At 51.6% G+C, this 27586-nt stretch overlaps 1 protein-coding gene across 2 annotated transcripts; it reads right to left on the reverse strand.

Annotated features, from left to right (window-relative positions):
* Positions 1–434: 434 nt before the first annotated feature.
* Positions 435–27055, reverse strand: SLC15A4 (solute carrier family 15 member 4). Of its 2 annotated transcripts, none has more exons than XM_057305926.1 (8): positions 26495–27055; positions 20953–21248; positions 16587–16695; positions 16125–16202; positions 15525–15693; positions 7597–7752; positions 6329–6487; positions 435–1441 (listed from the first exon to the last, which is right to left on the reverse strand). In XM_057305926.1, the coding sequence occupies exons 1-8, from the start codon at positions 27017–27019 to the stop codon at positions 1293–1295; spliced, it is 1641 nt and encodes a 546-aa protein (XP_057161909.1). In that variant the 5' UTR covers positions 27020–27055; the 3' UTR covers positions 435–1292. The 2 variants fall into 2 exon arrangements, with proteins under 2 accessions (XP_057161909.1, XP_026370472.2); XM_026514687.3 differs by having other exon boundaries at positions 16587–16755.
* Positions 27056–27586: the final 531 nt, after the last annotated feature.

The following is a 27586-nucleotide window of genomic DNA, read 5'->3' on the forward strand; positions in this document are numbered from 1 at the left end:
TTCAGCATATCCTGAAGACATACATTGTATCTCTAGTGGAATCCGTATTTGTGAGATCGGTGCTTTTCAACCCAAACTCACGCCGGCAGCCCCACCGAGAACAGTCGTCTGTCTCCGCTCTGCCTGAACTGCACCAGTCAGAGGATCTCCCTGCACTTTCCTGTACCTTGTATTACAGACAGACAAGCAACAGTGCAGGGGCTCTTGGGTTCATTTTCTTCCTCCAGATATAAAACTCTATTCTAACACACAGCAGGCGTAAGAATCACTATCGGGGAAAAATCAAAGAGCTGTGACAGGAGCAGGTGATTTACATAATTCTTGTCACTTCCGACTCGGGAAACTGCACCTCCTCCGTCGTGGTGAACGAACCCCGTGAGGTAGTTAACGGGTCGCACATCTGATGGGTTTTTATAAGAAAGCTACACCAAAAATACGGCAACAGAGAACACTTTATTTAACAACATGAGGGCCCCCACGTCCAGCACCAGAACAATCCAGAAGCCAGTGACACCACACAGCTCGAGTCCACAGGTAACGTGTAACAGTCGAGCAACACGAATTCTGTTCCAAGTCACGAGTTCCTAACGTTCCTCCACGACTGGTCTTCAACCTCAGCGGTGTCCAGAAGGAGGTGACCATGAGGACACACGAGGCGAGGTTTCGAATACCCTGCACGTTGTTTTGTAGCTTCAGATAGGACACTCGATCTCAAGTATTTCCTGATGCGAGTTCTTTCTTGAGAAAAAAAATCCAACGTCAATCGCTGAAAAGAGAAGTCGTTTCTGAAGCAGCAGACGAAATCCACTCACTACCAGCACGCACCGATGGGCCGGGAAATGGCGGGATTGGCGGCTTACGGAAGAAACCCTCGACATGACCTTTGCACAAAATCTTTGCAGCATCAGACTTTTGTCTCTTAAAAAGCCCTACCATTCCTCAAGATAAGTAGATGTTTATTAGTCAACAAGGGAAAAACAAAGTGAGATCATACGGTATGCGGGGAGGAAACGGTGCCCGCATCTAACACATCACGACGCCGACGGACACACACGCGGTCTCCCGAGGCCCGAAGCTCCGCCGTGGGCTTCTGTCCAGGGGTTCACGGCAGTCCGGACGAGGAGCAGCCCGCATCTGCTCCAGGAGGGAAACCATGGAAAGGCACTTACCCAGCGCATCTGGGAGAAGAGGAGACACAATCCAGGGACCGTGCGCGTGGTCAGGAAGTTGGAGAAGCCTGTCCTGCTCAGCACACGGCCACCTTCAGTCCACTGGCTGTGGCCTTGGGGACGTCAGGTCCTCCTGCTGCCAGGCGCCCCGCTGGCTCGCGACCGCTGCCGGTCGTATCTCACGGAGACTATGAGGAAAAGCAGGAGGGTGGCTCCCTGAATCGCAGCCAGAAGAAAGAAGTAGTAGTTCAGATGGCAGCCGTTAATGTTGCCTGGGGAGAAACGAGGAGAAAGGAGCACGTCAGCCGCACTTAGGTCCTGTTTGAGATTTTATCTATTAAGTTTGGTTTCTAGCTAAGTCAGGGTGACTTTTAACTGCGGTTATTAAAAAAAAAAAAGAGAGAAAGAAGAAAAAAAATCTTATCTCTGTAATTTAAAACGCACGAGTATTTTGCTTCTAAAACCGCCGCAGACGCCGCTCTGAAGCCAGCTTTGTCTCCAGCACGGGCTCCAGACTGCGGTCTCTGGCGTGAACGGCCCCCTGCTCCTCAAACGTCTCCCCACTGGACGACGGAAGGATGGGGCTAAAGTGCCTGGCCAGGGAAGCACAGCGACAAGACCGACTTCTGACCACATCCACCAGAGAAGCCAAGCGGTGGGCTGAAGGGGACCGTCTGAGGTGAATGCAGGGAGCGTCCACTGACCACAGCAGAAACGATGTCGAGAAAGTCTTTTTGCAGTTAAACTTTTCCAATACAGAAAGTTTGGGGAATGTGAACAAACAACCCCACTCTGTTCCTGCCCCCCCAGAAGCAAACACTGGACCGAATGGTGTTTCGTCCCGGTCTTCTCCTGCAGTGCTCGCCCTGGGGGCTGCTGGCTGGCCCAGGGCACAGCGGTCCTGACGAGGCCATTCCCACGCCGATCCTGAAGGTGATGCCCTCCACAGCACGGGTCTAGAATCTGGACACTTACCAACGCCCCACGCCCCACCGTGGGACAGCCCGGGCACCACGTCCAGTTAGGATTCTGGATGTCCCGTGCCGGTCGGCAGTTCAGGGACAGTAAGCGCCCTCCCACACGTGTGCCCTTCACAAGCCAGGGCGGACGGCTGGCATACACTCTACATACTACAGGAAGACAGGGTTTGTTTTTTAAATTTTTCCCCAAAACGTTCAGGTTTCGGCACCCTCAAAGTGAAACGGGTGCACATTTCGTCTCTACAGCTAACATACCTAATGTTCAACTTTGCCCAAGCACGAAGCACGGCCTTCCACATACACTGTTCCGTGTCGTTCCCCATATACCCCAACCAGGCTGGAGAGGTTACAGACACAGATCTTGAAGCTCAACGAACAAAGCTCAAAGCCACGTGCTGGCCCTCCTCCGGGCTGTTTCCCCACCTGTGAAATGGGGGCAACAAAGCAGCCAGCAGGCAGTGTCGGTGTGAGGAGTAAACGTGCAGGTAACGTACCCGCACAGGACCCGGGACACATGAAGGCTTCACGATGCCAGCCTGTTACTGTCCTCACTGAACATGTGGGTCCAGGACCACCAAGTCTGTAAACCAGGAGTCTTTCCGCTGGAGTTTTCACGGCACCACTGACCACAACCAGTCAATGGGGAGAAGCAAGCAGAAGTGTGTAGAAAATACGACGTGTGTCTGGAGACAGCCAGAGCTGCTCACACACATCGCCCTGGGCTCCTGACAAAGCCTGACCCCGTCATCATGGCCCACAGGCGTCCTTCCATTCGCACCCTCGTCACCCACTGAAAAGGCGGACACATTTCTCGACAGACGAATCAAGACGCGTCCTTGGTCAGCAGCGTCTCCAGAGCTGTGCTCTCTCACATGCATCAGAAGCAGCTTTCTGATTTGCTTATTAAAAACTCGAGGCTTCTGTTCGTCTGAAGGGCTTTGTAAAGCTGGGTTGTTCTGGAACTTCTCTTCTGCGTCTGAACACATACTAACTAACTGCAGTGTTTCATGGTGCTTGTATTTGTAAACACAATTAACGATGGACGTAACACGTCTGTACGCGTGCTCGAGCAGGCTGTAGAGGGCAACGATTTCCCACGTGGATCGGTCTGGGAGGGGGTGTGGTAATACCTGAATTTCTAGCAGACCATCTACAGCAGGTAGCGGAGGACAGTGACTGAGCCCCTACTGTGCGCCGGCTCCATCCCAGGCACTGGGAGGCGGCACGCTCTTCGTGGGGCCCAGGCTTTCCTGTCACCAGCTGTGTTAGCTCCACGGTACCAGACAAGCTGGCTGTCGGGACACCGATGATGTCACTCTATGTGCCAATACTGAAACAGAAATCTCCCCAAATTAAGGAGTCACTTCAAACTTCTGAAGCTCGGACACCTGGGTGGCTCAGTCAATTAAGCGTCTACCTTAGGCTCAGGTCATGATCTCAGGGTCCTGGGATCGAGCCCCGCATCAGGCTCCCTGCTCAGCGGGAAGCTTGCTTCTCCCTCTGCCCCTGCTCATGCGCTGGCACGCGCATGCTCTCTCTCAAGTAAATATGTAAATAAGTCTTAAACTTCTGAAGCTCAAAGCTGGCAAGCCAAGAGAAGTACAGTTTTCCCTGTTAGGGTCGGCCTGTGTGGGATAAGGAAGGGTGTTCAGAGGCCCATTCACCACCCACAAGCAGTCACGCTGTACTGCCTTGGGCCTCTTCACAGACTGAAGGACAGCACACCTGAGACAGTAAACTCTGGGAGGCTGTATATGATAAGACACTCCTGGGCCCTGGAGGAATGAGCTCACACGTGCCCCCAGACGTATGTGTGAGAAGGTCCCCAGCAGCTTTACTTATGATAACCTCACACCAGAAACACCACGGGCACGCAGCAAGAGCAGAACAGATCAATGAATTGTGACCGACTCATTGATGGGCTACTCCTCAGAGTAAGAAAGAAGGGATCACAGGGGATGACTCCCAGATGCAAGTGTGGGACGGAGGCAGCCACAACAGAGCAAAAACTAAAGGAGGAGTCCACGGTGCCCAACGTCGCAGCACCAAGCGCCTGGTGGGGTGGTGAGCAGACGGCCTATGGCAGGGCACAGGGAAGCCTCCTGAAATGTCCTGCATCCCGGTCTGGATTAAAATGTTCCAGACGTGCACTTAAGATGCGTGTGCTTTAGGGATGCTTATTCCGTTGGGCGTCCAACTCTTGACTGCAGCTCGGGTCATGATCTCAGGGTCGTGGGAATGGCCCCGCCTGGGCTCCCCTCTCACCATGGAGCCTGCTTGGGGATTCCCTTTCTCTCTCTCTCCCCCTCTGCCCCTCCTCCTGCTTGTGCACGCTCTAAAACCAACCTCAAAAAAAAAAAAATCCTTAAAAAAAAAGACTGGTATGCTTAAGTCTGAATTACCCCGGATCTAAGTGATGATGATGAGGACGAACACCCAGCCTACCGGCGGGACAGGTAGGGAAGGGAGCAACGGAGTACGAGCGGGGGCTCGTCCTCCACACCGCAGCCCTGTAACAACACACGGAGCCACTTCGTGTGTCAATCGTAAGATGCTAAGCCGGCTCAACGCCACCTGCTTCATCACCAACCTCAACCAAGGGCAGAAAGGAAAAGCACAGATGGCGCCCAGGACACCTCTGCTCCTTCTCCCGAAGCAAGATTTTATTTGGGTGTGTGTGGTGGGGGTTACCTGGGCCCATTCTCTCCCCAAACCCCCAGGTGGGAGGGCGCTGAGAGGGAGCTGCCTGGCCCACTGTGCGCTTCCCTCGTCCACATCCTCTCCGTGCCTTGGGGGCTGCGGGGCCTTGGGGGCTCGGACACCGCTCGCTGCAACTCTCCTTACTGGTGTGAAAATCAGGACAGCACGAGATACTGTGCAGGGCTGTCCTAGGACACACTGCTCTGAAAACAACACCACACACAGGATCCAGCTCTAAGACCTGTGTGTGCCGGGCACAGGGACTGGAGACGAGCCTCACGGCGGGAACCGGAAACTAGCCTGTGAGAAATGAAGGGCGAATGATGGTGAAGCTGGAGACACTAATCAGTGACGAGGGATGAAATCACCGAAACCAACCAAGCCTTTAAGATACGCTGAAAAATAAGACAAAGAAACAGAAGAATCACAGAGTCTGGTCTCTGCAGCAAGACTTTCTCTGAAGGTCTGTCCTGTGCACAGCAAAATAGATCACAGGACACCAAGAGCCCGTGAGAATTCCCAGAAGCCACTGTGCCCCTGCTCCATGGTCCTCCCAGGGGCCCGGGAAGGAAGAGCAAAGCCCCAGCCCTGCCTGCTCTCTTCAGAACAACCCGGTCTGAGCCAGCCGTGGAGATGCTCCCACAGCCGGGCACAGCGTGCCAGGGCTCCGGGGGCCGCGGGGGCGGCTATGGTTTCTGGAAGTCACACTGGAACTCCACAGCTCCACAGGCCTGAACTCGCCCCTCAGGACGGGAATGTTCGCTCAGTCAGGGAAGGGCTTTGGAATTCTGTATTTTCTTTGGGAAAGTCCGCAGGCATTCATCAGAGTTTCAAGATTTATGACCTGAAAGTGGCTAAGGGCCCTGGACCCGAGCAAATGCTGCATGACTGAGCAAGAACAAGTAATAAGGCCATCTTCACAGGCAAAACGTAAGAAGAGAGAAACCTTCATGGCCTGCGTCCAGTTAAAAGCTACCACAGATCTGGGAACAGCAGAACTCTGTCTTTGGTGAGTGATTCTGCTCAGCGCCCCAACATGCCACCTACTGGCATCAGCGGTAAAATCCCCTCCTGACGGTCACGAGTCAGAGCCGTGACTCAAGAAAGGACCTTATTATCTGTGTCTTCAACAGCAGAAAATTTAAAGGTACTGTCATGAAAAGAAGAACAAACACAAACCAAGGTAAACCAAGAGAACTTGGTGATACAGACTCTACTGAGGCAAGATATGTCAAGGAAGCAGCAGCAGCCCCACAGACCCGCAGGTGTGGCCAAGCTGATCTGGCCCCGGAACAGAGAGGGGCTCACCTGCGCCCCGGCAAACTCGCAGGGACGTAGGGGATCAGGTGGGGAGGGGTCTCAGCCAGCTCCCGAGCGCCCGAGCTCCGCTAACATGACCACAGGTGCTGGGACGCCTACCGCAGCCCGAGCGCCGGGTTCTGCCAACGGCCGTGTTCAAACAGACGGTGTGGCCCTTACCAAAGTCTGTGTGGTTGCTCATCCAGCCGATGGCTTTGATGGACACCAGCTCCAACAGTCCAGAGCCCACGAACGAGCCCACGCCAGAGAAGAAGAAGAACAAGCCCATTATGGCGCTCTGCATGGACTTGGGGGCGGCCGAATAGGCGAATTCTAGACCTACAGAAAGAAGAGCATTGTTTCTGTGAGAGGTGGGCTGACAGGGCCCCTGCCTAAATATGTCAGGGTTAGCACGGGGCCCCACGTGGGGACTCGGGTAAGCAGGGCAGCTCCCTTCCCTATTTTGAAGACTGCATTTAACACAAGGTCAAAATCAGGGGCCCCTTCTATTCACCATGACAGTCCTTCAAGTAAGTCATGGAGCAAAAATTCAAGTCCTCACTCTCAAACATCACGGTAGCACCTGACTTGTCGGCTCTCGTACTGCTTCATCTACATGGTTAAAGCAGCAAACTTCTATGTTCTCAACTAAGGAGGGTCTGAAAACAACATATACAGACTAAAATGGGGATTCTACGTAAGACTTCTACCTTAAAGGCAATATATTCTAAAATAATTTCAATGTAGACATCTGTAAATTCAGATTTTTATAACAACTACAAGTGGAGATTTACAACGTACTCCAAACGAAGGACCACTCTGTTCATCTCCTTCACAGAGTCATGAGCGCATTCTGCGTTGAGTCTGAGGACAGGTGCGGAGGGGAACCACCACCTGCATCCCCCCACAATCGATCCGGCTGTGGTCATCATTCTGTCTCGCCCTTCCAGCAGCTGGGAACAGGTCTGCACACAAGGCACTTGTCTACACCCCACAGAATCTTGCTCTCAGGAGGAGAGAGGCCTGTGCAACAGGTTTCAGGAATCAGGTTTGCCTCCTTCATCGAGGCGACCTGACACACCCAGAGCTCTGGTGGCAGCTGGCGGCTGGGCTGCCACGGCGTAACCACAGAGTTGTGGTTAGGAAGTGTCCGATCTGGGAAGAACCACCCACGGCCTCTTCCTCCTTCTCTCTCTTGTGGCGCCTCCACGGTAGTGGACAAGCCTTAGAAATGTCTCTGGGAACCCTGTTTTTATACCCAGAAACAAGAACCTCAGCCACGGTCTCACTGTACTGACTACCTTCTGAACCACAGCTGCTGCCACGAAACCCAAGGGCAATAGGCCCCTTGCGTCTCCATGCGTTCTAACAGAGCACCCAGGAAGACATCCTGGCCCCGTCCCTTCCGGACCGTGCCAGCCCCAGACCCGGTGGGAGCGAGGCCTCACCTGCTATGCTGGCGAATATCTCACTGACGCCAATCAGCACGTACTGTGGGACCTGCCACCATATCGGCAGGTCAGCAGCATAATACACGACTTTTCCGATGGTCTGATTGATGGTTTTCTCTTTAACAAGGTCCAGCCTTTTGCTCTCCAAGATTCCTAGAATTCATAAGGAGGTTAATAGGACACTTGTTCATTCACATCTGCAGTTAAACTAAAGCACTACAGGCTTGCTGCAAGATGCTCTGACTATTCTAAAAAGTAGAAGGTAAGGCCCAGTGACACAGCTGCCCCCAGAAGCAACCGGCCTAAAGGACTGCCCGGCTCCCGACTTCCTAAATAGTTTCTCAAGCACCGATCCCACCAGACTACTTCCGCGGGTCTCTACACTGCCCCACACGACAGACGCTCCACACGTGTGACTTAATCCTCCAATGTCTAGATGGCGCACCTGTGCGCCCTCTGTCACAGCGCCGGCTGTGAGGTAGTCCCTTCTTGCCACGCTAACGGATTTAGGCTGGTCCACTGACTTACTACCGGTACGACTACAACCACTGCCACGGCTGGCGATGCCAGATTCCCCGGTGAACCCCGGCAAACAGCCTGCGCCCTCAGCAGCACCGTGATCTCGCTCCGTTACTGGTCAGTCGTCAAGGGCAACAAAAAGACACAAGGAAACGAGCAAGAGCACAGCCACTCCTTGTACAACAAAAAATAAACCAATCAGAGTACAGTTTAAAAGCAACAGCTGTAGCTCCAAGTTCTTAGGTTGGAGAGGTCACCGGTTTTGTTTCTGAAGAGCCGTGAAGGGGATGATGGGCCCTAGTATTTACTATACACACAAACACACATGTATTCAAAACAGAGAGTACGAAGAAGGACAGCTGTCTGGGAGAGGGCAGGGGACTCTATGAAATACTCCTTTTAAAACCTGAGAATGAGAAAGGTCCAGGCGACCAGTAAAAGGAGGACGGGAAAACGAATTTGGGAATCTGCCCCCAAGCTACAGGTCACAGGAAATGTCCCAACAAGGAGAATGCGGACAGCGTGTATCAAAGGAGCAAGGTAAGGACAGGCCTCTGGCTCACCTCCATCAGAAACACCTGCATCCCTGCCCCAGAGGCACGTGGAGGGGACCCCAGCCCCCGCACCCTGTCCTCTAGCAGGAAGCGCAGGAGCAGCCCCAGGCCTGCAGAGCCGTGTGTCTGGCGCTCCTGGCTGCTCTGGACGGGGCGTCTGAGGTGTGGCAGTGTCCGGGGCTGTCTCTGCCAGGATGCTGGTGGTGGCACAAGTGACAGCTGTCCTCTGGGCACGGTACAAAGTGTGACTGGCTTCCTCTGGGTCAGCCGAGGTTCCCCTCACGCTGTAAGGTCACTGCACTGGCTACCAGCGTGCAGCTGGAAGGTTCTGGGGCAATACTAGCGCAGCTGGCTCTGTAGGGAAGGACCCTCTCAAGCAGTCCTGAAGCTAGAGAAAACACTCTTTTCCACAGGGGAGGCCAGACAGGTAAGAGGACATGTTTACAACTGCGTGTGGGGCATGCCATTGGGGACAAGACCTGCTCTGTGGTCTTACCCACGTCACAGATGCCATGCAGACCAGCGGAGATGAGGCAGAACAAGGGTGCTGGCCAGGGGGACACAGAGGATGAGGCCAGGAAGAGAGCCTGTGAAGATGAACGAGAGCTCTCCTGTGGTAGGAAGGATCAGGGGCGTGGAGCGCGTGGCCGACCGCGCAGAAGACAACGGGACGGAGCCCTGCTCGCAGGAGCTGATAACGGAGGAAGGGGAGATGCCAACCACTGAGGCCCTGGAACAGTCCGTCCTGCGGTAACAGCAGGGAGCTAACAAGGAAGCATAGGCACGAGCGTGAAGGAAGGTGCCGGAACAGCGGACGCAGCACACTCTTCAGGGACCGATGACTCTGCAGGGGTCAAAGCAGACCAAACCCACTGGATAGGACAGGGGTGGAATGCACACCAGCACTGAGGGGGTCAGGGGACAGGAAGGACAGCCAAGACGCAGCAGCAGTCAGCAAAGGAAGAGGTCAGCAGCAAAGGAAGAGGCGACACCACGTGACAAGAGCAGAAAGATTCAAGAGAAACACACCGGAAATCACAGATGTGCTCCATTTCATGCGGGCCCTTTGCGCCAACGCGCAGCCCTCTGCCCCCCGCTTCACAGACACCATAGCATTTATTCTCCACAGAAGCCAGGGACACTAACGGCACCTTGCTCTTGAAAGGGGAGCAGCACAAAATCTGGCCTCACACACGGGCTCAGGACCCCCACATGCACCACCTCTCCCCCAAGGGGCCACCTTCCCACAGGGGCCACAGTTAACCCCAGAGAAGACAGACACGTGCCTCTCCAAGTCCTCGTCAGAACAGAAGACAAAAACCACCAAGGGCTCGTCTGGTCCAAGGGCTGCCATCCGGAGGCCCAAAGGCAGGCCCTGGCCTCTGTGGACACAACACACAGCTCAGAACTCACTGAATGGAGGGGACACAAAGGTCAGCGCTCATGGGGTCACTCTGGGAGACCCACACAGTGTCTGAGAGAGGGTGTGGGCAGGAACATGCCCTGTTGACCGATGATGCAGAGACCACCACATATTCCTGGACCCCCAGAGCCCCTCGCAGGCCCTGCAGTTCAGGGCTCCTGCTAGAACGCATCTGATGAACACAGCCGATGGCGCTCCAACAGAGGAACCATCCTCTCTGTCTCCTACAAATACTTCCAGAAAGTGCTACCAGGCCGGAAAGGAGGGCTTGAAGTCCGAATGCGGGAGTTCCAAAGCCATGATCTCTCCCAATTCCACAGTAGGACGAGGCATCATTAACCAATGGATGAACATCAGTAGGAGGGAAACAGGTCTCTGGAATTACTCTTGCGTCATAGAGGAAGTGAAAGCCAGGTTCAGTAGTCTCAGAAAACAACACAATCACAACCAATCCCAGCACATGAGACTTGACAAAGCAGCAGTGACAGGCAAATTCATGCCATTCCACGGTTTTCACTATTAAACAGGGAACAAGAGGCAAAAGTAAAGAAAAACTCTAACTCATGAGAGAAAATCACAAAACAAACCCAAGGTAATGGAGAGAAATTATATCTCAATTATTCTCTATTGTTAGAAAACACAGAGAAGGTCAAACTGAGAAATTCAAGAAATACTTCTATGGAAAAATCATCAAATACATACAGTTTTGGCAAACCTAATTTAAAAAAAAGAGCACATAAATACACAAAACTGGAAATGAGGAATGAAACACGACAGATTTTTTTAAAAGACAATTTTTATCTCCAGTCCAATAATTTTTCTAAAACTCAATAAAATGAATGGTTTACTTGGGACATTTTTTAAAAAACACTTAAGTGATTCAAGAGAAAACACAATCTGGACAAAACTGAGAAAAAGGTGAAAACATCATCCCATTCCCCCTGAGAGAGTAACGCGTTCATATGCTTTTCTAGGCACAGGTCTGAGCTCCCCAGGGAGCACACGGAGAATTCCCCTGCTGAACTACTCTCCTGCCCACAGAAAGTGGGGGTCCAGCAACTCCTTTTATGAAGCTACACGACCCCAACACCAAAACCCAGACTGGTGTCAACTAGGGATGGAGGCACACAGGTGTGAATAAAACAGTAGACGGCAGTCAGTCAGCTTGCCCTCTGGACAAACTCGTTTGTTTTAGAAACCGCAGGAGTGAGTACCAGGAATTTAATATAAATAAAAAGCATGAATACCGGGGGGGGGAGGCATGTAATCCTCCTGGAACCCAAAATATGTTACTGGAGAAAAATCTGACATTCATTTCTACCAGAAATACCCAATAAACTTGAAATAAAGGTTAGAAATTTAGCATCACCACGAATGTGTCTCAAACTCAGGTTCTAAGCTCCCTGGGGAGCTGCCCTGGAGGTGCCCCGTCGAAGTCCCAGCGGGAGCGGGCTTCCATCACCACCAGCTCTCCCAGCGCCGCACACAGTCCCGCCAACACCGCCCAACAGAGACACAGGGACGGAGAACCACCGTGAAGGCAGGAAGAGGAACCATGTTTTCTGAAGAAAATAAGTGACTGTTTGAAAAGAATTCATTTGAACTCAGAATTTTTAAAAAATTCCTCATGTGATCGAGCAAAAATACATCAAGTAGTTAGGAATAAACCTAACACAAAATGCACAGGATCTAAAATGAAGAAATGCATAAAACTGCAAGATGCCATAAATAAAATTAAAGAAAAGATGAAAACCCTGGAAAGACTATTCCTCTGATGAAAGTTTTGATTACAGGTCAACATTAACAAGAAAACCCTGGTACAAAACGCCACTGGGCATAACGGCACACAGAATCCGAGGACTGATGATGTGTGGGAGGGAAATCACCATCACCATAACATACATTAAAATGAAGATGTACTGTGTTTAAACCCTTCAGGGAAGAGAGTCACAGAAAAACTAACGAGCACTGACAAGGGAGCAGACAGCAGAACCCATGCCCGTGGCCTCAACACTTCCCACCAAGGGGACCCAAAGCCGAGGGCAGACATGTGGACGGACTAGGGCACCTGCACAAGCGTGTCTGGCGTGCAGATAGACTGGAGTCAGCCATCCTATGGACTGAGAGAGGGCTGGTCTAGGAACCGATGGTATATTTAACAATGCGATATTGTGTAGTTGTTAAAAACCATGATTTAAATGTGTAATTGACATAGAAAAGCGGTATGTATATAATATGCAAGAGCAATTATGAATGGTTTGTTTCACTTCTATTTAAAAAAAAAGACGAACTTAGCTGTAACAGCGAATGTCCTAGGAAGACATCATGCGGTCACCCTGGATGGGGGGTTATGGACACTCTAGGGTCTCCCTGGCTCTTCTCTGTGCATTTGTCATGACCATGGATCGACTGTATGATACTAAGTTTTGAAAACCTGCTGTGGGCCCATGGTTCTTACTAATGGCAGGTATGACCCAGGAAAAGGCTCTCAGCGGGTTCTGCCCCAATTTCAGGATGCTCTCTGGCCCTGAAGGCTGCGCACAGACTCCCGCCTACACCCCTGTGTGACAAGCACTCCAAGGGTGATGGAGGGGCCAGCACATGGACGGGTGGGCACCACCAGCCTGGGATGATGGCGGAGTCACTACCTTCCCAGAAGAGAATTCCGTCAGATTATCCAAAGCCTTACAGGGATGCCATGATGACACTTGCAGAAATCCCCTGCAGTAAGGCCCAGAGTCATGAACCCAAGCACTCCAACCCCCAACCCCAGAGGACTGCAGAGAAAACGTCTGACATGGAACGATATTCATGATACTTCAGGGCTGGTTTTCAAAGCATGACAAAGGAAATATAAACGTATCTACCACATAACACGTATGCAATTTTCCCATGCACCCGCAGAATGCAATTACAGATTTCCTAAGGTGGTGGAATTATAAGCGCTTAACTGTGTGTGTGTCTGTGTGTGTCTGTGTGTGCGTGCCTGCACGTGCGTGTGCATGGGGGGGGGCTCGTCTGTATTTGCAGTTTTTCCCTCCTTAATTCTTATTTATTATATTTTATTATACACTCTTATGGTTTTCCTGACACTTATTTTTTTTCTTCATCAGACTCGTATCAGCTTGCACAAAAGGATTTTGTTTCTGCAAAATCACAGAGGGGGTACACGTGTGCAGACACACCAAGACCAGGCAGGTTTGCACTGTCCTAATGGTGAGCGTCTCCAGGGAAATTACAGCTGGTTTTTATTTTCATCTTCATGCTTCCAAGATACCTCCCCTCCAGTGAGCATCTATCGCCCCAGTAATTCAGGAGCACACACACAGTTCTTTAAGGGGAAAAGGAGATCTAACCTGTGAACACACTTCCTTTTTCCTTACGCACACTTGAAAAAACCCCTGGGACCTGCCTGATTCTCAGCTGCAAGACCTGAAAGAATGAACCATTACCAGCAGGCATGGTTCTAAATGGAAGATACTGATTGGTTACAGGGAGGGTAGTAAGTTCAAAGGCAAAACAGTTTCCTTTCTATTAAAATTTTGGTTTGCTAGGATGGTTTCAATCTCTACTCAAAGCCTATTAATGTTCCAATTAAATACTTGCTAGAGCTGGAAATAAAACTGCTTGAAGCTCAAGCCACTGTTTACATTACATTTAATAAACTGTGCTTACATCAAGTACCAGATACTTAAAATTTCCGAACCGATGACTTTGGGGCTCCTTTTCCACTACTGAAGAACACAAGCTTAGTGGGTGCTTTCCATTTCTAAGAAAGCAATTCCAACTCAGAAGCCTCAGGCCGCATGACCACACCAGTCCCTCACCCCCACCCCCAGGGCGCAGGCAGCCTGCAGAGCAGGGCCTGTTCTGCCCAGCTCTGGGCGTGAAGTGCCGTGCACTCTGCTGGCACTGGTGAAGGGTGGATGCCATTCCCACGGGGTATTCTCAGGTCACTCATCTGTCAGCTGCCTCCTACACAAACATGTGCAGAGACGACAGGAACGCCCTCCCTGGTTCTCAGGGCAGCCCCCAGAAGCTACCGGGCCAGCAATCGCACCGGAAGAAAAGATTACGGTAAAAGGAGCCCAAGCCCAGAATCTCCTAGGGAATGCCTGAAAACCGAGGACACCGCCCTTCCTGGGGAGAGAACAAGGACCCCCTTCCTTGGCACATGACTGACGTGGCCGTGGTGCAGAGAGGGCCCCCCAGTGCAGGGACAGAAGGGAGCTGCAGGGGCCAAAGCTGAGCCCGTGGTAGGTGCTCAGGGGAGGCAGGACAGACAATCAGACACCGTCCCCAGGCAGCTATGACTCCGACAGCCCTGATGATCTCTGATCCTGCTTAATGAGACCCGCAATTACAGCCCCACTGCAATTTAGTTTTTATTTGCTCTTGCTTATTTCCCCATGTGCCACAGGATTGGAAGGGAAACAGAATCATGAACAGAGCACACAGTAAAAACTTCATTCAGACACGACCTCACTTTAATTATCTATTTGATCAAGAGAAAACGTAATTGTCTTCTAAAATGTCCTGGTCCCTGGAATATAGATTTCTTAAGCCTAGGGACTCATTTCTTTAAATCTATTAAGTACTATATCAATATGTTCACTCTGGGGACAGTGCACAGAGGCTGCTGGGAAACAGTCCTGGAGAATATTAAATTCTGTCTCAGCAGTGCTTAACGTTAAATTCCTCGTAACAGTGCGCGATATACCGTTGGTTCAGGAACATCAGCTTTTCTGTTCTTGTTATGTAACTAAGCTGTCTTATGGTTCCACAGTTTTCAAAATATTAATGAAGGAAGAACTCCAGAGTTGAGAACGTCCATAGAAGATAGTCCACCAACCTCCCAGTTCAGAATTTAAGAGTCATGAAGACACAGTGGGGCCCCCAAAGGAACACTCCCCTCATCGGGGTTGGGGTGCAGGCTCACATCCCCTCTCTAGGGGATGGGGGCTGGTCACGGACCTGGACTTGATAAAACCTTTCTCCTCACAAAACACACACGCCATTGTTCAGGGGCAGACCAAAGCTGACTCTGGACCTAAAGTTAAGAACGTTAAGGGTGAACCCATGACTTTGAGACGGATACAAAAATTCATCCATTCAGTGATCAACAGTCGTCCACAATCTCAATCGGAAGGGAGAGAACAAGCCCCCAGCGGTCCAAGCCAAAAGTCACTTTCCAGAGCACTTTACCGGTTTCAGCTCTAGAAGAGAAACGGCACAGCCTCAGGGAGAAAATCTTAACCTTCACATAACGGAAACCAGAAAGTGAACACCCCCGTTCACGGCCCCCCATGGCTGTCCTCTATTAGGGCGTGCACATGCAGTGTGACCTGGGGCTGGTCACGGTGCCGAGACACCCACGGCGGCGAACACCAGTGTCGAGCTCCAGAAATGCGACCGAAACGCCTCCCCACCTGCAGCGAAGGCAGAACACATCACAAAGAACATTCCAACGGCGATCCTCTTTAGGGATGACGGGAGTAGGCCATGTCTTCTCAGAATGGGATCAACCAGTTTATCCTTGAGGGGAATTAACAGGAGGATGAGAACCGCGTCGAACATGGTCAGCCAGGCCGCCGGGAACTGGAATGGAAACGCACGAGACAAGGTTAGTTCTCGGGAGGAGCAGGTCCTCACTCACCTCATCGCTGATGTCTGAGAAAATCTTTATTCTAGAAGAGTCCATTCCTACAGAGTACACCCTCCTAGGGAAAAAGTCTCAGTTTCAAGACACTGGAACTGAAAAAGATTTTCATGTCTAAGTGCATTTGCATTGTTCTGGGCTTTTAGGGAGAGAACAGTCAGGTGGGAATAGTAGTGGTTGGCTGACATCCGTCAATCACCCAGGGAACAACACAGCCGACAGAAGCAGTCTGTAACATAAGCAGAAGTCCCAACGAGAAAGCTTTTGGCTCGAGCAGCCGCGGACCCTCGTGAAGGACCTACGACTGGCCTAAGGCACCCGCCCGTTACATAAGTTCCGGGTGACACTTTCACATCATTTCAGTTCTCACCGTGTGAGGCGTGGCTGTAATGCGGGAAATCGCCGGGATCTTCAAATGAAGGCTCTGCAGAACGTACGTTGTCTGCATCTGGGTGTGGAAAGGGCATGGTGAGGGGTGGGGACACTCCCGCGTGCCAGCCTGCTGCCCACCCCACACCGCTCCGCGAGGACGCGCGCGGGGCTCGGCTCTGAAAACAGATCGAGTGTTTGGCCCTCATACAGGTCATCTGGACATCGGCTTTGGAAAAGAAGCAACAGAGGAATTAAACCACAGGTGGGGCCTGGAAACACAGAAGCACACCCGCTCTCAGCTTCTCTCATGCAAAGGTTTTCAAAACGCCTGACACAGCCGGACGCAGGACTCCGAGATCCCAGAGACTCCGCAAAGGAGAGCACGGCGGCCCTGCGCTTTGGGGGCAACCAACGCGAGGGTGGGGACGGAAAGCAACGGATACCCGACCGTCACACTCACTTGGAAATACACCGTCCAGTACGGTATCAAAGCCAAGAACACGGGGATGATCTTCACAAGGGCCTTCACGTCCTCCACCGTGTCCTCCGAAAACGGCCCTCCGCGAGACCTCTTACATGAATCAAACAGACTGTGTTTAGAAGAGTGCTGAAGGACTCCAAGGCCTTCACTTTGGGAGATAAAATGAAGGAGTTAGTTTTCTTCCAGCCCCAGAAATCAAGTCTGTGGCAACAATTTAAGTTTGGAGGCAGGAAGCCAGCGCGCTGCACTGGTCTGCTCAAGTCACCCTGCTCCTCACTAACCGCGCACACGAAGCACAGCGGCCGGACCGGCGGGAAGCACACGCACGCGCCTGCTCGGGACGCACGCCTGCGGCTCCTGACACGGTACCAGGCCGCAGACACAGCGCGGCGTCCGGTCTCTAGCCCGGCTCCCGTCACCCTCGCCGAGCAAGGCCAGCGGTTCCGTCTGAAGCTGGCCACTACTTCAGCTACACAGCTGGATGAGCGTTTGAGGGAAAAAAATGGGCTGGACTGTTTGGCTTTTTCAAATGTGAAAACGTCACAAGCATAACACTGACGCTGTTACTAACGCTGCTGACTTAGAGTTCAGCCGCTGATGGGCCCGTGAGGAAGGGTTCTGCTCTGGCAGGGCACTGCAATCGCAACGGCGACATGACGATGTCACCAGGCAGCCGGTGGCACTGGGTGCTCGCTCGTTAACCTGGACCACGGCGCTGGGAGGCATGCATCAGGGTCGTCTTACTGGTCCTGCTGCACCATGGAGGAAGCCAGGGCACGGAGAGGGTCGAGAACGTGCCCAAGGTAACAAAGCCAGAGAACGGGGCTGGGATTTGGCCGAAAGGGCCCTGGCTGCAGAGCCTGAGGCCCAGGGACAGGGGACACCACCTGCCCCTCTGCTCCCTGGCCACAGGCCTCACCCTCCCGCTCAGGTGTGTCGGGCATGGTCACAGCTCAGGCCTTCTGGCCGTGGCTCATGCATTAGCAGCTGCACCTGTTCGCTTATTCTAGGACAGTTGCATTAATTATAAAATTAGCACGTCCCTGTGGATAGCTCCAAAACACTCCAACAGAGATGTATGCTCTTAGATTCTTAGGGATAAAACAGAAAAAAAAAATTTTGTTTTATTTGCCAACTATTCTCTAAAGCCAGAAATACCAGGAGATAATGAATTACCGTTAAGAATTCTTCCCTTCTTCCAATTCTGGGACTCATATATAAATGGCAGTGGTCTGCTTTTTAGTTTATAAACTCCTATCCAATTTATAACTAAGTGACTACTATTTTAAATCATTTTTGTCTCACAACACTGACATTTCTTCATCTGAACATTTAGAGTATGGGGGGGGGGACTCAAAAGACTAAAAATTATAACTTAATATTTTAGCCAAATTTTGGACAACTAAATTCAATTCAACAAATATTTATCAGGCACGTACTACACGCCCAGGTCCGTTCTACCCGGTGCTAGAGATACACGAATAAATTTAGAAAGACACTACTCCTGACTGTACGTAGGAAAACCACACTCAAAGAGAAATTCTAAACTCCAAAGATTCTATCCACACTTTCATTTGAAAATATTTGCAGCTTTTCAATTTTATTTTATTTTATTTTTTTGGCCAAGAGAAAATGTAAAGTCCTTGCATACCTCTTTCAGATACTATCAGTGATGCCTCATCATGCTACATGTGTCTCTCTAAAAACATGTCAGTGACCAGTAACAAATCCATTTTTACACACAGAATCACTCAGACATGTTACTGGTTACATTACTTAGCTTACGTAGTGAAGGTATTCTGAAAAGTACTAAGCTGACACGCACCTCACACTTTCCCTAACTCACACACGTTGTTAGTGTATCATTTTGCAACACACAGGGTCCAACATGGAGTCACAGACACACATGACGTGAAACATAGACGGGACCCAGAACGCGCCCCAGCTCCAGGAGGCCGTGCTCCCTGGAACTGTGTGCAGGGTCTCTACGCACACACGGCTGCACTCTCCCAGGAAGATACTCTCCCAGGAACGGCGTCTATTAATTCTCAGCCTCTCAACTCCACGAGGTTTGTATCTCAAAGAAGGTTTAGAGCTATTTCCACTCAGTCTGATGAACTGAACAGATACACAGGGACTGAGCATTAAACTAGTCTCTGAGACACAGATCAACCTAGGCCAGAAGGAAACCAGAACCGGGCCAGATAAAGGAAACACTGGGTGATGCGATGCTGAACTTCCCTCGATTTCTGGAGCCGACTTTCTGCAAGAGCATCCTGACCAAGTAGTTGACATCAGCCGGACTCTCATCATGGGCCAGGTGTTCTGCTGAGAGCTGTGCGCACGTCAGCTTCTCAGACCTCACAATGATCGTGTGAGATGAGCCCCTCTCCACTGTACAAAAAGGGAATGCAGGCTTGGCAAGGTCATTCACCTGCCCAAGGTCACAGAGCTCAGACTCTGTGTACAAGGAGAGCATAATTTGAGAATTCTCTGGACCACCGACCTCTCTGCAAGATTCTCCTTTTTATCTTAACTGTGCCAGTTGTCCAAAAACAAACCTAACAGGAAATCAGATTTCCAAATAGAAGTCCAGATCTTTCTCATCAGGCCATTTGCGCATTCAGAACCCAAAACCGTCCATGAAGCAGTACTGTTCTCTCACTGAAATGTCTACCAGGTGCCACCCACACCGACACACTGAAACTTTACAAGAAGATGTATTCTGCTTGTGAGTAATCAATCTACAGAATGAACACCTGGGATGTGAAACCCCGCTTCTGCCTAGTGAAAGTCAGGCTCTGGCAAAGCAGAACAGGGAGGCATGGTTTGAATTTTTAAACATTCTTCAGTGTGGTGCCACCATCGGCAGTTCCGAACGAGGAGTCTGAATGCCACACTGACCCCTGCAGATTCCAGGACTGGCTGCGGGGCCTGCGGGAACCCCGTGCAGGGACCGCGGAGGAGCCGCAGCCTGAAGCCCAGGGGCGGGGCCACAAGAGCTATTCCGGAGCAGCTTCAAGCCTATCTCGTGCAAGCAAATATCAGACATTCTCGTAACTCTAAGGGCATACGTAAGATAGAAGCAGATCAGCCAGGAGGCGGCAGGTCTGGGGTCGGCCTGCAGAACCTTCCAGCAGTCAGGGCCACCCAGCCATGAGCGTGCTGCCCTGAGAGGCAGAAGGCTCCGTGTGGCTGAATGTCAGCCTCTGGCTCAGGGACTGACCATCCCTCAGGAACGTCTACTCTGATCAAAATATTCCGAGGGGGTTGACTACAATGGGTCCCAGGGACTTCTCTGGGGTGATGGAAATACTCTATATTCTGACCGCACCACGATCACATGGTCAAATAAGACTGTCATAATTTCAGAACTGTACAGCTACGAGGGATGCACTGTACTACGAGAAGATTACGCTTCAACAAACAAACACCAAAACTGTTGAGGTCTTTTCTCGGGCTAAGTTCCGGACTTGCCTTATTAATATGCATCGATGGTGACCTACCATCCATCCCAGTTTGCCTGGGACTTCCCCAGGGCGTGGGGCTTTCAGTGCTACAAACCTCAGGACGTGGGGCTCTGGTGCTAAAACAGGGAAGTCCCACACAAAGGGGATGTTGTAGTTTCCCAACCTGCATCTCCAGATGCTATAATGTCCTTCTGTCACAGAGCGGCTGCGGTGACAATGGGATGATGGGCCCACCCTGACCCAACACAGCTGCTGACTCAGAAGTGGGAAACAACAGCTTACTGTTTAAGGAGCACAGGGAGGTACCCACAAAGGAAGCAACTGCTTGATTTGTCATTCAAATGGGTCTAAAGCTTTTTAGAATACGAAGAGAAATGTACACAATATGTAGAGTGTCTCTCTGCCAATTTCTACCTCCATCATCTTTTTTTTTTTTTGAAAGACTTTATTTATTTATTTGAGAGAGAGACAGACACCACAAGCAGGGGGCAGAGGGAGAAGCAGGCTCCCACTGAGCAGGGAGCCTGACTCGGGGCTTGGTCCCAAGACTCCGAGATCATGACCTGAGCTGAAGGCAGACGCTTAACTGACTGAGCCACCCAGGCACCCCTACCTCCCTCATCTTTATATAGGCAAGAAGTCCATCTAAATCAGCACTGAGAAGAAATTCAATGTGGAAGTTAAGCACTAAAAGTATGAGCTTGGAATCAGGTTGCTGGAAGACAGTAATGCCACACCACCCCTCGAGCTGACACGAGACATTAGACTAGCCCAGAGCCCTGCAGATAGCCTGCGTCAGACATAAGCGAGTACTTTATTCACAGCGACGGGAAAGTCGTGTTAGGCTGAGCCTATGATCACAACTCGGCACTCACCCACTCTGACTGTGATCTCTGATTGGCTTCTGGGGACGGCACGAATATGCCAGTATCTTGAACACATAGGTGAAGGCACTGCCATCGGGAGGCTTGGTGATGAAGACGCTCTGGCCGCAGAGGAAGACCAGGAAAGCGACGCCGACGCAGACCGCTGGGATGAGGTAGCCGGTCACAAAGCCCACGTTCTGCTGAATATAGGCGATGCCGCCCAGCGAAATGATCGCTCCCAGGTTAATGCTCCAATAAAACCAATTAAAAAACCTTCTTGTGGCTTCTGGACCTCGGTCTTTAACCTAAAACAACAGGGAGGAAACAGACTTTGAAACATGGTAATCTTCACGGATGAAAAGCCTGTGTGATGAAGTGACCATGGTCACCGTCATCATGGCAGCGTGTAAGAAACGCAGCACACTCAGCTCTGCTTACAGATACGCTCCAGACCCCTGCCGAAGGAGCACCCCACAACTTCAACCGCTACACTTTCTGAGTCGTGCTTAAGTGTGCTCACATCCAGGAAATCCAAGAGAGTTTCTCAAAGTAACATCTGGGGACCGCCTGCTCTGCAAACACTGGAATGCTTCCCAAAAGTGCCGATTCACAAGGCTCTCAGGCCAGACCACCGAGTCATCATCTCTGGGGTTGGGAACCAGGAATCAGCCTTTTAAACATTTTCCAGGTGACTTCTACTCACAGTAAGTTTTAGAACCACTGCTGTATAGCTCCACGCCTTGCTCAATCCGGGCCACGGAGGAAACTCCAGACTGAAACACTAGACGCTACTTCAGACCAGGAAGACTATGGAGGGAGCCGGGAGACACGCTGGCAAGGACAGAGATTCCTGGAGGGTTCAACAACTGCTCACCTCCTGAACTTCGGCAGAAGCACCAGGTAACATTCCCCACGGGACTACTGCGACGGGCCCCACAGCGCCGGTGGCACTCCACGTGGGGGCAGGCACCCCCCACTCCTTCCCTTCTCACCGTGACGTCCACGTCTACACGGACACCACTCTACTCTAGCCAGTAATCTCACACAATTTCTAAACAAGCTTACTAGCTAAAGGTCGATGCTGGGTTGCAAAGAAAGATGGTCCTCGGCTTGCTGTTCTAGGAACCTCTGCTGTCTCCTCCTTATGTTACAAGTTATCAAAAGACTGATTTCTGTGCCAATCATAGATCTGACAGGTTCCACAGAACAATCTCCACCAGAAGAGCACAAAGAAGGTTTTCAATGGGGGCCCAAACAACCAAGTCCAAGATACAAAAAAGCACCTTGTTAGCAATCATATAACTTGATACAATATTGTAACCTCTGTTTTTTTGAAATTAAAGTACAGGTATAAAATAAAATTGTGTGCTCCTCAAAAGAAAAAAAAATTTTAATCCAAAATGAGTAAGTAAGGCTACTGTGTTGGCAAGAGACATGCTTGAGCTGATAACATGGTCACCAGCATCCCAGACTGAAAATCTGAGTCTTAAGTAAACCACACATTCTCAGGAGGGGCTTCAACTCTCCCGTCTATGTCAGACTAGGACGGAGGTCCTACACCAAATGCTGGCGTGAGGACAGAGTCAACGAGTTGTCCCGGGAATTTCTCTTATTTCTAAGACAGCTCTTCATGGGGACACAATGCATACAAATGTCACTAAACTGGACGCAAATATTCACGCTATTCAAAGAAAGACCAGAGGAAAGAAAAATCAAAAGCAGAGAAATGGTTACAGAGAAAATATAACTAAAGATATAAGAACCAGTAATGGGGGGCGCTCAGCAGGCCTCAAAAGGAAGAGGGCCGGTAAAACAGAACATCTACACTCAATGCAGACAATGTACGTACTAGCTGAAGTACATCAGACCCTTTCATCACCTATGGCGACACTGTGCACATCGTCCCGCGTGAACTTGGCATCCAGCTGCTTTGAACGTCCAAGTCTAATTCTCTAACGTTACTTTAGAAATCAAAGCCTCTTACTAAGGCCCTAAATAAGCACATACCAGTGATTTTTTTCCTACAAATGGGAAGCCGGATCCTATAAACTGCAAATCACATGCTTCTGTGCCCTGAGCTGGCGAGCCCACAGCCAGTCACATTACATCATCATCTGCGCGCAGGGGCCTCTAGCCCTCCCCTTGGAGGGTAAACAGCCTCTCATGTGACAGGTCAACAGATACCACTGCCCTCAGCTCAGAAAAGTGCAGCTAACAGAACAGAGCCACATACAGTAAGCCAGACAGTTGGCTGCTTTGGAAAAATCCTTTCAAATGCACGAGACTGTCACTTTTTTTCCACTAGGAAAAAAAAATATCATTTGCTCTCTACATCTGTAAAGTAAGCTTTTCTTCTTTCAGTTTGCTATTTAGAAAAAGAATGTGACCTTTCAAACAGCTGAAGCGCAGGGGAGGATGAAGGGACTGACACGATTTGCATCAGTGTGGATCACCATGGCTTCTTTAGTGGCCCATCTGCTGTCCCAAGCCAGTGGACACCTCCCAAAGCTGCACAGCCTGACCCCACTCATCTCTCGTTGGGAACACTTCCTAAAGGCCCTATATCAGAGATGGGGGGGTGACAGAGAAGCATAAAAAGTGCCTTAGAAACACAGACTTCCTCAAAACGAGGCGAGCCAGGAGATGAGGAGCTAAGTCACCCTGAGGTCCAGCCTGGCAGGCTTCACGCCCAGACCTGAGTCTCGGAGCCACACCCCCTCCACCAAGCCGACAGCACCTGCCACGGAGCAAGCACCCTGACAGAAGGGTACCAAGGCTTCCCTTCTAGATGCTTTGTCACGGACGCAGTCCACATACAAAACAATTCACCATTTTGAGATGTACGGCTCCGTGGTTTTGACATGCCCACACTTGAGCAACCACAAACACTATCCAATTCCACATTTCATCACACCACCAAGAAACGCCGTTCCTTCACAGGCACTTCCCATCCCTTCTCCACCGCCCCCGGCTGCCACTCCTCTTCCAGTCTTTATGGATTTGTCCATGCCAGGCACTTTCGTACAAGAGGAATGAAAGGACGCCTAATCTTTCATGTCTGGATCTACCACTTGGCTTGGTGTTGCCAGCCTTCATCCCCACTGTAGCATGTTCCAGCGCTCATGGCTGAGGGATATGCCAGTGCGTGGAGGGTCCACGTCCACTTTATCCACCACTTCAAGGACATCTCAACTTTGTACTTCAATGTTTTAATCTTACACAAAAGTTGAAGTAACAGCAAAACATACACTTTTATATAACCTTCACTTAGATCCTTGGTTCTCTTTTTCTGTAGCTATAAATGAAATACTCTTTAGGCTGAATAATTTAAAAGTAAGTTGTAACATGATGACATTTCACCCCACGTGAATCTGAAAATAAAGCCAAGGAGGACACGTGTTGTGATGAGCACTGGGTATTACATGCAATGAATGAATCATTGATCACTACAACAAAAACTCACGATGTACCGTATGTTGGCTAACTCAATATAATGAAAAATCAAAAAAAATATTTGAAGAGATTAAGCCAGTTATCTGGTAGAAGAGAGCATTTTTTTTTAATGTCCAAGTGTTATTACACATCAAAAAAGTTCCTGTTCTGTCACTCATTCTTGATAACCTCTACAAGAGCACACAGTCCGTTATGAAACGTTAATTGCTGGTCCATTATCAAATGGAGAGAATGGACATTTAAATTGGACTGCCTGGGTCAAAACCCAGCTCCCACTCCCTTGCTGTGGTTCTGGGCGGGTCGAACCTTCTCCCCGGGTGTTTCCGGTAAAACAGACAAGAGCAGTCTGTAAACTGTCCTGAGGTTCAGATAAGGCAGTGTAACAAGGACAGTGAGGGGCAAGACAAATGTTCACGTAGCACGTGGCCCATGTGGCCGGTCTTTAAAGGTGCTTCACGGTGCTGCCAATGCTGTGCTTTCACTGACGGCACCCACGGCTGGGCCACGAGCCTGGGCCCAGACACCCAACTCCGCCCCAACTGCACTATGCGCCACAACACCCATCTCGAAGCCACGGTTAAAGCAGCAATCAGGAAATCAGAGCCGGACTACCGCCCCAGCCGGATCACTCACTACAACAAAAAGAGGCCCTCTTCTGTACCTCCATCTTCTTATTGGACAAGTGGGTATGAGATTCGCATGAGGTCCGATGAGTTCACGTGTGTAAAGCACATTTCTTGGTGCAGAGAAGGAAGAATCCGGGACATGAGGCCGCTATCATTCCCAACATGGTTAGAAGGTAACACCTTGTTGTCATGGGTAGCCTGACACAGGTCCTTTACTTAAAGCTCAGATTCAAAGGCCAGGCTCCTGCACCCTGGCTCAGTCATGTACTAGCTGTGCGACTTGGGGCACATGACTGATCCTCTCAAGCCTTGGTTTCCTCATCTGTAAAACGAGCACAACAGCAGCAGAGGCGTCACGAGGACCAATCAAGTACTGAGCACAGGGCCTGGTGCACAGCAAGCCGTTGGTAGAATCATGGTTATTCAGCACAAAAACCTAGGGAATGATCTTCCCTACTGCTGCTGACTCTACCATGACGACTTCCCCTAAATCCACGCTCTTGACTCCATGTCCACGGAGTCCATCTAGTGCAAACCCCTCTCTCTAACTGGGCCAGTGTAACGGACTCCTACCTGGTATGCTTGTGTTCATCACTTCCTTCACTAATCTCCACATCACATGTCACAAACTTTTTCTGTAACCGGGCAGGGCATAAGTATTTTAGGTTCTGAGAGACACCCAGTGTTTGTCACAACTCCCCCGTTCTGCCACGGCACCATGAAAGCAGCCCCAGCCCAGGCTCGTGTGTGGCCAGCAACAGGCAGGGCTGCTCCCATAAAGCTTTATTTATGGAGACTGAAATCTGAATTTCATAAAATTTCCCCTTGTCACGAAAGACTCTTTTTTGCTTTTTTCCTACCACTCAGGAACCTAAGAACCACTCTCATTCTTAGCTTGTGGGCCCTCCAAAAACAGGAAGTAGACCAGATTTGGCGGTCAGGCCTCAGCTGCCAGGCACACACCTGTGCTCTAGAAGACCCTTTTTTAGAACCGAACATCAGATCCTATTACTCCTCCCCCAAACCCACAAAGGCTCCCCACTCTATTCAAAACACACCTCAAAGCCTTTTAAAAGCTTCACAGGACCTGGTCCCTGCCTACCACTTCTTTCCCTGGTTCTGTTTTTGGTTTTTTGAAAGGTATTTGACATAGAACCTTAGGGGACTTCAAGTGTGTACAATCCGTGTTGATTTGATACATTTATATACTGCAGCATGACTGTCATGGAAGCAGCTTCAGCAACAAGGGCATCGCTCCCTTCCCGGCCCCAGGGCTTTTGCACCTGTTGCTGGCGAGTCCCGGAAAGCTCTTCCGACAGCCATTACCTTGGACACCCTCCCAGATCTCCTCTCCTCTCCATCACTCCCAAATGGCCCCTCCCCAGAAGGGAGGGCCCCTCCATCTGTGGGGCCATCCCTCCTCTGCGCCCGTGCGCACCTGAGCGCACCTGGCGCACCCGCGAGGCGCTCACCTGGTCGGCGCCGAAGGGCGTGACGTTCGCCTTAACGGCGCCCACGCCCAGCCCAACGAGCGCCAGCGCGCCGAGCGCGACGGGCGCGCAGTAGCGGGTGGGCGCGTCGGGGCAGGGGGGCGCCGAGCAGTTGCGGAGGCGCGTCGGGCGCGGGGCCCCGCAGAGCGCGGCGCGCGTAGCGGGCGCGGCCAGCAGCGGGAAGGCCAGCATGCCGAGCAGGTAGAGCGCCAGGCTGAGCAGGATGGCGCGCGCGCGGCCGAGCTGCGCATCGGCCAGCCAGCCGCCGAACGGCGACACCAGGTAGGCGAGGCCCATGAAGAGCAGCAGCGCCTGGCTGGCCTGCGCGCCCTCCCAGCTGAACGGCGCGCCGTTCAGGAACAGCACCAGGTTGGCAGTGACGCCGTAGAAGGCGGCGCGCTCCAGCAGCTCCGTCAGCAGCACGGCCGCGCACGCCGCGCGCCGGCCCGCGAACGCTTCCCGCCGCGCGCCCAGCAGCGGCGCCCGCTCGCCCGCTGCGCCCTCCATGCGCCCGCCGCGCTCGGCCCGCCGCTCCGCGCCGCAACTGCTCCGGCCGCCGCCGCCCTTCTCGCGAGACCCGCCCGTCTCTGCCTCGGCCCGCCCCCGCAGCGTCCCTATTGGCTGCCGCCTCAGCCGCCCTTCTCGCGAGACCTGCTCGGTCACGCCTCGGTCCGCCCTCCCGGGGCCCCCATTGGCCGCAGGCGCCGGTGACTTCCGCTTCCGGCCGGAAGCCCGGCCGGGGTGGGGGGGTGGGTCCTGCTTCCGCCATGAGTGGTGCGAGGGGGTCCCGACGTTCCCCGCAACAGAGTTTTTAAAAGCCGAATGGCGCCTGGCACTCGGAATTCTGAAACCCCCAGCTGCGGAAACGTAGGCCCTGTGGTGGCCCCAGCCTCTGCCTGCTCTCCAGGCTGATTTGCGAAGCTGGCGCCTGCCCCCGGGCTCCTTCACGCCCCGGGGCGGGGTTTCCCTGCAGGCGCTCCGCTGACTTTCGGGCTGATGGTTCTGTGTTGCGGGGCTGCCCTGTGCTCGGGGGGACAGTGAGCGGCACCCTTAGTCTCCGCTGCCCGCTGGGTG

The sequence above is a fragment of the Ursus arctos genome, unplaced genomic scaffold (assembly GCF_023065955.2).
Source record: "Ursus arctos isolate Adak ecotype North America unplaced genomic scaffold, UrsArc2.0 scaffold_34, whole genome shotgun sequence".
NCBI lineage: Eukaryota > Metazoa > Chordata > Mammalia > Carnivora > Ursidae > Ursus > Ursus arctos.